Raw genomic sequence first — 12,848 nt, 5'->3', positions numbered from 1 at the left:
ACTCTCAAATGGGAGAAAAAATTGCAGATGAAGCAACTGACAAAGCATTAATCTCCAAAACATACAAGCAGCTCATGCATTTCAGTATCAGGGGGGGAAAAAAAAGAATTTAAAAATGAGGAGGAAGAACTAAACAAACATTTCTCCAAAGAAGGCATAGATGGATAACAGACACATGAAAAGATGTTCAACATCTCTCATTATTAGAGAAATGCAAATTAAAACTCCATGAGGGGCTTCCTTGGTGGCTTTAGTGGCAAAGAATCTGCCTGCCAATGCATGAGGCATGAGTTCAATCCCTGTTCCGGGAGGATCCCACATGCAGCTAAGCTTCTGCACCACACTACTGAGCCTGTGCTCTACATCCTGGGAGCTGCAACAACTGAAGCCCACATGCCCTTAAGCCTGTGCTCTGCCGCAAGAGAAAAGTGAAATGAGAAGCAACTAGAGAGTACCCCCCTCTGGCCACAAATTCGAGAAAAGCCTGTGCAGCCATGAAGAACCAATGCAGCCAAAATGAATAAATTTATTAAAAAATTGCTTGAGGTATCGATACCGAAATCAGGCTGATTATATTCTTTGCAGCCAGTGATGGAGAAGCTCTATGCAGTTAGCAAAAACAAGGCCTGGACATTACTGTGGCTCACACCATGAGCTCCTTATTGCAAAGATGAGGCTTAAATTGAAGAAAGCAGGGGAACTACTAGGCCATTCAGGTATGACCTGAATAAAATCCCTTACAATTATGCAGTGCAAGTGACAAATAGATTCAAAGGATTATGCCTGGTAGACAGAGTGCCTGAAGATATATAGATGGAGGTTCGTAACACTGTGCAGTAGGCATTGACCAAAACCTTCCCAAAGAAAAAGAACTGCAAGAACGCAAAACGCTTGTCTCAGGAGGCTTTACAGATAACTGAGAAAAGAAGTGAAAGGCAAAGGAGAAAGGGAAGGATACACCCCACTGAATACAGAATTCCAGAGAACAGCAAGGAAAGATAAGAAAGCCTTCTTAAGTAAACAATGCAAAGAAATAGAGAAAAACAATAGAATGGGAAGACTAGAAATCTCTTCAAGAAAATTGGAGATATCAAGGGGATATTTCAAGCAAGGATGAACACAATAAAGGACAGAAATTTTAAGTACCTAACAGAAGCAGAAAATATTAAGAGGTGGTGAGAATACACAGAACTATATATAAAAAGTCTTAATAACCATGATGGTGGGGTCACTCACATAGAGCCAGACATTCTGGACTGTGAGGTCAAGTGGGCCTTAGGAAGAATTACTATGAACAAAGCTAGTGAAGGTGATGGAATTCCAGCTCAGCTATTTAAAATCCTAAAAGATAGATGCTTTTAAACTGCTACAAACCATATGTCAGCAAATTTGGAAAACTCAGCAGTTGCCACAGGACTGGAAAAGGTTAGTTTTCATTCCAATCCCAAAGATGGGCAATGCCAAAGAATGTTCAAACTACCATGAAATTGTGCTCATTTCACATGCTAGCAAGGTTATGCTCAAAATCCTTCAAGCTAAGGTTCAGCAGTACTTGAACCAAGAAGTTCCAGATGTACAAGCTGGGTTTTGAAGAGGGAGAGGAATCAGAGATAAAACTGCCAATATTTATTGGATCATACAGAAAGCAATGGAGTTCCAGAAAATCATCTACTTCTCCTTCATTGACTATGCTAAATCCTCTCACTGTGTAGATCACACACACACACACACACACACACACACACAAACTGGAAAATTCTTAATGAGATGGGAATACCAGACCATCTTACTTGTCTCCTGAGAAGCCTGTATGTAGGCAAAGAAGTAACAGTTAGAACTGGACATGGAACAACTAACTGGTTCAAAATTCAGAAAAGAGTATAAGGCTGTATATTGTCACCCTGCTTATTTAACTTATATGCAGAGTACATTATGCTGTCCTAGATGAATCACAACTGGAATCAGAATTGCTGGGAGAAATATCAACAACCTCAGATATGCAGATGAAACCACTCTGATGGCAGAAAGTGAAGAGGAACTAAAGAGCCTCTTGATGAAAGTGAAAGAAGAGAGTGAAAAGCCAAACCTCGGCGTTCAAAAACAAAGATCATAGCATCTTGTCCCATCACTTTGTGGAAAATAGAAGGGGAAAAATTGCAAACAGTGACAGACTTTCCTTTCTTGGGCTCCAAAATCACCACAAATGGTGACTGTAGCCATGAAATTAAAAAAACACTTGCTCCTTGGAAGGAAAGCCACGACAAACCTAGACAGTGTATCAGAAAGCAGAGACATCACTTTGCCAACAAAGGTCTGTATAGTCAAAGCTATGGTTTTTCTAGTAGTCATGTACAGATTTGAGAGTTGGACCATAAGGCAGGCTAAGGGCTGAAGAATTGATGCTTTCAAATTATGGTCCTGGAGAAGACTCTTGAGAGTCCCTTAGACAGCAAGGAGATGAAACTAGTCAATCCTAAAGGAAATCAATCCTGAATATTCATTGGAAGGCCTGATGCTGAAGCTCCAATACTTTGGCCACCTGACTGAAGAGTTGACTCATTAGAAAAGACCCCGATGCTGTGAAAGATTGAAGGCAAAAGGAGAAGAGGGTGGCAGAGGATGAGATGGTTGGATAGCATCACTGATTCAATTGACATGAATTTAAGTAAACGCCAGGAGATAGTGAAGGACAGGGAAGACTGGCATGCTGCCATCCATACCCTTATAAAGGGACAGATACAACTTAGTGATTGAATAACAACATATGTCAGAATCGCATAATAAAAACAAATCTATAAACAATAAATGCTGGAGAGAGTGTAGAGAGAAGGGAACCCTCTTACACTGTTGGGATACAGCTACTATGGAGAATAATCTGGAGGTTCCTTTAAAAACTAAAATAAAACTACCACATTTATGCAGAGAAAATCAGAATTCAAAAAAATGCATGCAATCCGAATGTTCATTGCAGCACTATTTACAGTAGCCAGCACATGGCAGTAACATAAATATCCATCAAAAAAGGGATGGATAAAGAAGATGTAATACGTACATACAGTGCAATAGTACTCAGCTATACGCCAACAGGTTCAGGTGTGCCTGTAGTCAGAGTGGACTCTTAGCACCATCACTGTCCTCTTTTTTAATGAGGTCCTCTAGGCAATGGCCACCAAGGCTTGCTGTACTAAAGCAAAGATGCAATTACGTCCTTTATTTTCTCTTCAGTTCAGTTCCATCTCTCAGTCATGTCCAACTCTTTGTGACCCCATGGACTGCAGCACGCCAGGCTTTCCTGTTCATCACCAACTCCTGGAGCTTGCTCAAACTCATGTGCATCAAATCGGTGATGCCATACAACTATCTCATCTTCTGTCAACCCTTTCTCCTCTCGCCTTCAATCTTTTCCAGCATCAGGGTCTTCTCTAATGAGTCAGTTCGTTGCATCAGGTAGCCAAAGTATTTGAGTTTCAGCTTCAGCATCAGTCCTTTCAATGAATATTCAGGACTGATTTCCATTAGGATGGACTGGTTGGATGTCCTTGCAGCCCAAGGGACTCAAGAGTCTTCTCCAGCCCCACAGTTCAAAAGCATCAATTCTTCAGTGCTCAGCTTTCTTTATGGTACAACTCTCACATCCATACATGACTACTGGAAAAACCATAGCTTTGACTAGATGGACCTTTGTTGGCAAAATAATGTCTCTGCTTTTTAATATGCTGTTTAGGTTGGTCATAGCTTTCTTTCCAAGAAGGAAGCATCTTAATTTCATGGCTGCAATCACCATCTGCAGCCATGGGAACCCCCCAAAATAAAGTCTCTCACTGTTTCCATTGTTTCCCCATCTTTTGCCATGAAGTGATGGGACTGGATGCCATGATCTTAGTGTTCTGAATACTGAGTTTTAAGCCAAGTTTTTCACTCTTCTCATTCACTTTCATCGAGAGGCTCTTTAGTTCTTTTCTTCTTTCTTCCATAAGGGTGGTGTCATATGTGTATATGAGATTATAATATGCCGGGAGATATTTCTCCTGGCAATCTTGATTCCAGCTTGTGTTTCATCCAGCCCTGCATTTTGCATGATGTACTCTGCATAGAAGTTAAATAAGCAAGTGACAAAATACAGCCTTGATATAATCCTTTCCCTACTTGGAACCAGTCTGTTGTTCCATATCCAGTTGTAACTGTTGCTTCTTGACCTGCATACAGATTTCTCAGGAGGCAGGTAAGGTAGTCTTGTAGTCCCTTCTGTTTAAGAATTTCCCACAGTTTGTTGTCATCCAGACAGTCAAAGACTTTGGCATAGTCAATAAAGCAGAAACAGATGTTTTTCTGTAACTCTCTTGCTTTTTCGATCATCCAGCAGATGTTGGCAATTTAATCTCTGTTTCCTCTGCCTTTTCTAAACCCAGCTTGAACATCCGGAAGTCCATGATTCATGTACTGTTAAAGCCTGGCTTGGAGAATTTTGAGCATTACTTTGCTAGCATTGAGATGAGTGCAATTGTGTGGTAGTTTGAACATTCTTTGGCATTGCCTTTCTTTGGGATTGCAATGAAAATGGACCTTTTCCAGTCCTGTGGCCACTGCTGAGTTTTCCAAATTTGCTGGCATATTGAGTGCAGCACTTGCACAGCATCCTCTTTTAGGATTTGAAATAGCTCATCATCTCCACTAGTTTTGTTTGTAGTGATGTTTCCTAAGGCCCACTTGACTTTGCTTTTCAGGGTGTCTGGGTCTAGGTTAGTGATCACATCATCGTGGTTATCTGGGTCGTGAAGATCTTTTTTGTACAGTTCTTCTGTGTATTCTTGCCACCTCTTCTTAATATCTTCTCCTTCAGTTAGGTTCATACCATTTCTGTCCTTTATTGTGCCCATCTTTGCATGAAATGAAATGTTCCCTTGGTATCTCTAATTTTCTTGAAGCGATCTCTAGTCTTTCCCATTCTGTTGTTTTCCTCTATGTCTTTGCATTGATCACTGAGGAAGACTTTATCTCTCCCTGCTATTCTTTGGAACTCTGCATTCAGATGGAGATAGCTTTCCTTTTCTCCTTTGTCTTTAGCTTCTCTTCTTTTGTCTGCTATTTGTAAGGCCTCCTCAGACAAACATGTTACCTTGTTGCATTTCTTTTTCTTGGGGATGGTCTTGATCACTGCCTTTTGTACAATGTCATGAATCTCCATCCATAGTTCTTCAGGCACACTATCAGATCAAATTCTTGTATCTATTTGTCACTTTCACTGTATAATTGTAAGGGATTTGATTTAGCTTATACCTGAATGGTCTAGTGGTTTCTCCTACTTACTTCAATGTAAGTCTGAATTTGGCAATAAGGAGTTCATGATCTGAGCCACAGTCAGCTCCTGGTCTTGTTTTTGCTGACTGTATAGAGCTTTTCCATCTTTGGCTGCAAAGAATATAATCGATCTGAGTTCAGTGTTGACCATCTGGTGATGTCCATGTAGAGTTGTCTCTTGTGTTGTTGGAAGAAGGTGTTTGCTATGACCAGGGCATTCTCTTGGCAAAACTCTGTTAGCCTTTGCCCTGCTTCATTTTGTACTCCAAGGCCAAATTTGCCTGTTACTCCAGGTAACTCTTGACTTCCTACTTTTGCATTCCAGTCCCCTATAATGAAAAGGACATCTTTTTTGGGTGTTAGTTCTAGAAGGTCTTTTAGGTCTTCATAGAACCGTTCAACTTTAGCTTCTTCAGCATTAGTGGTTGGAGCATAGAATTGGATTACTGTGAACTGGTTTGCCTTGGAAGTGAACTGAGATCATTGTCTCATTTTTGAGATTGCACCCAAGAACTGCATTTCGAACTCTTTTGTTGACTACAAGGGCTACTCCATTTCTTCTAAGGAATTCTTGCCCACAGTAGTAGATATAATGGTCATTGGAGTTAAATTCACCCATTCCAGTCCATTTTATTTTTTGGATTCCTAAAATGTTGATATTCATTCTTGCCATCTCTTTTTGACCACTTTCAATTTACCTTGATTTGTGGACCTAATATTCCAGGCTCCTATGAAGTATTGTTCTTCACAGCATTGGACTTTACTTCCATCACCAGTCACATCCACAACTGGGCTCTGTTTTCACTTTGGCTCTGTCTCTTCATTCTTTCTGGAGTTATTTCTCTACTCTTCTCCAGTAGCATATTGGGCACCTACCTGGTACCTGGGGAGTTCATCTTTCAGTGTCCTATCTTTTTGCCTTTTCGTTCTGTTCAAGGGGTTCTCAAGGTAAGAATGCTGAAGTGGTTTGCCATTCCCTTCTCCCATGGACCACATTTTGTTAGAACTCTCCACCATGACCCATCCATCTTGGGTGGCCCTACATAGCTTGGCTCATAATTTCATTGAGTTAGACAAGGCTGTAGTCCATGTAATCAGTTTGAATAGTTTCCTGTGATTGTGGTTTTCATGCAGTCTGCCCTCTGACAGATAAAGATAAAAAGTTTATGGAAGCTTCCTAATGGCCGAAACGGACTCTGGAGGAAACTGGATCTTATTCTGATGGGCAGGGCCATGTTCAGTAAGTCTAATCCAACTTCGTTGATGGGTGAGGCTGTCTTCCCTCCCTCTTGTTTGACCTGAGACCAAACTTGGTAGGGGTAATGAAGATAACGTTGATCTCCTTCAAATATCTTGGGCACACACTGCTGTCCTCAGTGCCCCTGACCCTGTAGCAGGCCATTGTCGACCCACACCTCCACCAGACTCCTGGACACTGACAGCAAGTCTGGGTCAGTCTCTTGTGGGGTATATTTTCTGCAGTTGTGAATTATTAGAGTAAACTGATTTAGTCATGATATGTCACCCTAAGGGCAGGGTCCCATTTCTTGGAATTCTTGGTTGCAAACCCCAACTTAAACTGGTTTAAAATCATGGCACATTTACATCCTTATCAGGACCCTGATCAGGCAGGTCCTTATGAACAATGACATCATAATATTATAGTATCACCAAATGCGGGGTCTGGCTGCTCTTTACTAAAAAGCCAATAAGCAGGCCTGGCTAGTGGAAAGGAAAATTTGCTTTATTTCAGATGCCAGCAACTAGGGTTGGGGGAGACAGATGTCCTGGAAACTAGTGAGGCAGGAGCTTTTTTTAGACAAAAGTGGGGGACAGCTACATATAGAAATAGCAGTCAGTTTTGACAGTTATCTTTAAATTGGTCACTGGTGACCTACCTAGCATCATCTTAGTAATTTTAGGTACAGTTAATCTTCAGATCCAGGGTCCATTTGTTCCCATTTCTTTGAGGCCAGTTCTTGGAATTGTGGCAGCTTATGTCATGGGTACAGTCTGGTCATGTAATTGATTTTTCACCCTAGTGTTTTAGTCTCTATGACAGCTCACAGGATATGGCTCAGAATATTACCTAAGCTATGCTACGCTAAGTCACTTCAGTCGTGTCCGACTCTGTGTGACCCCATAGACAGCAGCCCACCAGGCTCCCCCGTCCCTGGGATTCTCCAGGCAAGAACACTGGAGTGGGCTGCCATTTCCTTCTCCAAAGCATGAAAGTGAAAATTGAAAATGAAGTCGCTCAGTCGTGTCCGACTCTTAGCAACCCCATGGATTGCAGCCTAACAGGCTCCTCCATCCATGGGATTTTGCTTGGGACCCAAGCAAGATACTGGAATGTAGCTCTTGAGAAAGAACTCAAGTTTCTTGACTATACTCACTATATTGTCATTATTCGGTCTCCTTGGATTGTTTTCCTGTTTCCACATTTCCTACTTCTCAAATTAAACTTATTTGACTACAGTTTTCCACAGACAAAAGGCAAGTAAACGAAATGAAGTTGGGCGGGGGGTGGCAGGCAAGTACCATAGGGTCCTGCTGTTTCAGTAATCCCTAGCACCAGCCTAGAATTATTGGTCACAGCTTTTATTGCCATGGGATAAAAAAAAAAAAAAATCAGAATAAAACAACAGGCACCAAAGTAAGAGTTGGGAGATGAAAGACAAAGCTGGTGCTAACTTGAAATACTTATCTCCTTTTAAATAACCCTGAGTCTGCAACCTGCCTTTTCTGTGCTTTGTGAAGTATTTATCTTGCAAGGAATAGATTGAATTCATAGAAAGCAGCAAACCCAGACTGGATCTGCATGTCACCTGGTGACCTGAAATTAGAGTTCCTGGAATGAAGCAAACAACATCTGGAATTGAAGCTTTTCCGAGATACACAGACCAGGCCTGTTCGAAGTTTATCACCAAGACTTTGGTGGTGACATACTGCAGATTATGTCCACAAGGAATGACCGTTGTGATTAGAGGTTTGAAACCTTCAAGCCCACCTCCAGGAAGGGGACAGCAGCTGGAGGTTGCGTTCAATCACCGACAACCAATGACTCAATCAACCGTGCCTGTGTAATGAGGCTTCCATGACAATCCCTGTAGGACTGGAGTTTCCAGGTTGGTTAGCAAGAACTCATACACATGCCCGGAGGGTGGTGCAACCACAACTCCACGGGAGCAGAAGATCCTGCATTTGGGACCCAAGTACATTATCTCGTATCTATTTATAGCCTTTAATTTTGTATAATTAAACCAGAAATCTAGTAAGTAAAAAAATCAACGTTGGTTATTTCTCTCTGCCACCCAAGGGTGGACTTTGACTTTGAGGATCAATTGTTACTCTTGCTCTAGTAGATAGCTACATATACGCTTCATCATTTCAATCATACACATTGTAAAAGTGTAGCCCAAACAAGTATAGTAGGGAATGGATTTTATGCCTTACCCCCTTAATGCAGAGGAGTTTGCACGACCAGCAAATCTAGCAGGCTTTTAATCAACTTCATAAAGCCTCAGTGGAGAAACTTCGAAGCATCACCAATGAAAAATTCTTTTCCCCCTAAAATCCATGCTCCCATCATCTCCACAGAGCTCCACTACTAAAAGTATGGTTAACCACCCTGTGTTTCCTCAGCAAGTTCACTCAGTGGGGATGGAAAACTCATTACCACGTGCTGCCAAGTTACCAGCTATTCCTCAGTCGTGTCCGACTCTTTGCAACCCCATGGTCTGCAGAACGCTACGCTTCCCTGTCCAACTCCCCAAGCTTGCTCAAACTCATGACTCCGTGACGCCATGCCACCGTCTCACTTGCTGTTGTCCCCTTCTCCTGCCCTCGATCTTTCCCTGTTATCAAGGTCTTTGCTAGAGTCAGTTCTTTGCATCAGGTGGTGAAAGTACTTGTTAACTTCCATAACAAAGCTCTCTCCTTAAAGGGTAATACTTGGTACTAACCCATGATTTCACTGAGGCTTCCCTGATAGCTCAGATGGTCAGGAAGCTGCCTGCACTGCAGGAAACCTGGGTTCAATCCGAGTGTCACTAAAGATCCTCTGGAGAAAAAAATAGCAACCCACTCCAGTACCCTTGCCTAGAGAATTCCATGGACAGAGGAGCCTGGCATCGCAGAGTACGACACGACTGAGCGACGAACACACACACACACACACACACACACACACACACCGTAAGAAGCCGTATAGATGCTTAATAATCAGGCCTTAAACTCAAAAGGAGCTAACTCGCCTGTGCACAGCACTTTTTTTGAGCAGCTAGTGGCTCTGAAAAGAGCCTTTGGGGTCAAAGATCAGCAATCACGTACGCAAAAGAATCTAGGCACGTTCTCCACGAATTCGCCGTGCCAGCTGAATATCCTTAGGCATGATGGTGACACGCTTAGCATGGATGGCACACAGATTGGTGTCTTCAAAAAGGCCGACTAGATACGCCTCACATGCCTCCTGCAGTGCCATCACGGCGGAACTCTGAAAGCGCAGATCGGATTTGAAATCCTGCGCAATTTCCCGCACCAGGCGCTGAAACGGCAGCTTCCGAATCAGAAGTTCAGTAGACTTCTGGAAGCGGCGGATCTCGCGCAGTGCTACAGTTCCAGGCCGATAGCGATGTGGCTTCTTCACGCCACCGGTGGCTGGAGCGCTCTTTCGAGCAACTTTGGTAGCTAGCTGCTTACGAGGCGCTTTGCCGCCGGTAGACTTGCGGGCAGTCTGCTTCGTTCGGGCCATGCCGCTGCTGCGTCTGTCGCCTAAATGACAGTTGCTATTATAATCTCCGTCCCTCGCCAACGTGCGGAAGTGCGAAGTCTGCCCTCTTTTATAGAGGGTGTAGCCTTCCCATTGGCCAATTGCTGGGTGGCGTAAGGACAGGCTAAGCTCTGATTGGTCCATGGAGGCATACTGCATGGGCGCCTGCCCCTTATTTTCGCGATGTGAGGACTTGGCCTCACAGGCTGGCGTTTTGGAGCTCGCAGGGTTGCTCGAAAACCAAGTGGGTCTGGGTTGGATGGGGGTGCGCATCATGTCTGGCTTCAGGTGGACGTCATTGTGTGTATTATATTTCCCTGTACAGCTCTCTTGTTTTTCCTCAGCATTCTCTTCCTCCTCTATGGGCTGAGGGAAGAAAGTTCTAGAAGCTTACACTCTATTTGGCCTGTAGGTGGTGTAGGATTCCCTCAATCGTTGTGCCCTGCAGTGAACCATCTTCGCCAAATGACTCTGATGACACTCAAGATGCGGGTGGGGAGGTGGGGGTGGGGGTGGGGTGCGAAGTGGGAGAAGCAAAAATAAGAAATATGAAGTAGAGGACCGAAGGGAGGACCTCTGGCAGGAAACTGCCCCCCAAGACATACCCTCTTCCCTGATTGGCCTTGGGCACATGCTATTTGCATTCCTTTCCCTGATTGGTGGCAGGTAGAAGCCCTATTTTGCATACAGCTGAACCAAAGGAGGAGTCAGCACGTATATAAAGGAAAAATCAAGTGCGCTCTAGACTTTTCTAGGGTTGTGGTTCTCTCTCGTGTCATGACAGTTTGTTATGTTACATTTTTAATAGTTGTGCTTGCCTGAGTTCTTACTGGACCATAAGTAGTTTGGTGTTTCAAACTCTTGCTATACCAGAGGAAAGCTGAGATAATCCTGCGTGCTTGAGCTGTAGTTGATTTGGTGTTTCAAATCTCTTGTGTTGAGAACCTGCTGAGAGAAATAAACCAGCCTGACAGTTCTGAGCAAGGTGCTTATCTGCTCAGCTTTGGTTCAGTATCCTATTTCCGGGCCGTAACCTGGGAACTGGCTGGGCTCAGGGTGAAGCTTTCCCTGACCTACTGTCCTATTGACTGCCCTGACATTCCACTTCCCCATACCCAGTGCTTCCTAGTCTTGCTCACTTCTCATTACAAAAGATCTTTCAGTATCTAAACCTGTGAGAGGCTTATAGACCTTAAGGACATATCTGAAGGGGACCAGAATGTGCCATCCCCAAATACTATGCAACTTGAGCGAAAAGATTGTCTTAAACTAGACACTTGAAAAACAGCTGATGCGAGAGCATTCTGAGGTCTCCTCTTTCTTAATGAAAACGGGAGTTAAAACTCCCTCGTGAAAGATGCCTGCCCTATGCAAGAAGAAACAGTCTTGTCATCAAGGATGAAATATTAAGACCAAAGAGGATTCTGCACAAACTGACCTTATTAAGGTAATTCCTGTCGTCTTGTAGCCTCCCAGGTATATTTTAGTCATTTTTCCATAATTGCCTTTGTTCCATCTAACACAAAAGCATTTAGGTTTTGTCTCTGGGTATTCATTTCCTTATGAGGGCTCCTGAGTCATGCTGGAACTTTCATGCTTTGCTTTTATTAATTCATCTTCTGTTAACAGAGCCCTAGCTAAGAACTAAGATGGGTATAAGAAATAATTTTCCTTTCCTATTGCAATAGCCCTTTCCCCTCCCTTGCAAACATCTTTTCAAATGAAAATCTCTGCTTACTATATCTGGATTTTTCATTTGACAGATTGCTGCAAAAAGTCCTGCCACCCTCAAGTCAGGTGTGATTGGCCAGGAGAGAGGCAGAAGGACCAGAGGGACCATCCTAAGCAAGCCCTGTTGTGCATGATGTGGGTCTGACTAGGGACAGACTCTTCATCTGACTGGAACACATTGGTTAATCTCCTCAAAGCCACCACTCATTCAGAATAGGCAGTGTCAGAATCTCTGCATGTTCCCAAGGTTAAAGGGTATGATGATGGATGGATAGATGATCGTAGTTTGGTAAAGCTCAAGACTATTTAAAAATATTTTTAATGCATAAAGTGGAATGCCTCAGAATGTTTTTAAATATGTAAAAATTTTTTAAATACAAAGAATCAATTATGTTGAAGTTACCAAAATATATACAAGCTATCAAAATATAAATTTGTCACATCATTATAAATGTGTATTTTTATCAATGATTAAACAACTTCTAGTTGGAGAAGACTTACAACTACTGTCATTTCAAAGTAGTTATGAACATTAAAGATATTTAGAGATCTCTGTCATGACTGTACTGTGACATGATTCCATGCCCTATTCTCTATCTAGCATACCAATTTTAAGGTGATTTTCCTAGAGTTTGAAATATAGGTTCATAGCCAATCTCAGTCCACTTTCAAATGACACTTTAATTTCACGGGTTAGCGCAGGTAACATAAATACGAATAACAGAATATTACCATTTCCTCCCTTCCATCCCTAACATTGCTGTCATTATCATCCAATCTATTGTTGCCATTACTATTTGAACAGTTATCAGTTATTAAGAATAGATAAATAATTTTTTTGAGCTGGGTCAAAAAGAATCTTGCTGTGACATATGTCAGAGTATACTGTCAATGTTTTCTCTGAGAGCTTTATAGTTTCTGGCCTTACATTTTAATCTTTAATCCATTTTGAGTTTATTTTTGTGTATGATGTTAGACAGTATTCTATTTTCATTGTTTTACATGTAGCTGTCCAGTTTTCCCAGCACCACTTCTTGAAGAGGCTATC

At 42.4% G+C, this 12,848-nt stretch overlaps 1 protein-coding gene across 1 annotated transcript; it reads right to left on the bottom strand.

The window, feature by feature from the left end:
* Window positions 1–9,450: 9,450 nt before the first annotated feature.
* On the bottom strand, window positions 9,451–12,313 carry H3-4 (H3.4 histone, cluster member). The gene has a single exon (XM_061421325.1). The coding sequence runs from the start codon at window positions 10,343–10,345 to the stop codon at window positions 9,641–9,643; it is 705 nt and encodes a 234-aa protein (XP_061277309.1). The 5' UTR covers window positions 10,346–12,313; the 3' UTR covers window positions 9,451–9,640.
* Window positions 12,314–12,848: the final 535 nt, after the last annotated feature.

The sequence above is a fragment of the Bos javanicus genome, chromosome 7, assembly GCF_032452875.1.
Source record: "Bos javanicus breed banteng chromosome 7, ARS-OSU_banteng_1.0, whole genome shotgun sequence".
In the NCBI taxonomy this organism is placed as follows: domain Eukaryota; kingdom Metazoa; phylum Chordata; class Mammalia; order Artiodactyla; family Bovidae; genus Bos; species Bos javanicus.
This window is presented reverse-complemented; position numbering and strand designations above follow the sequence as displayed.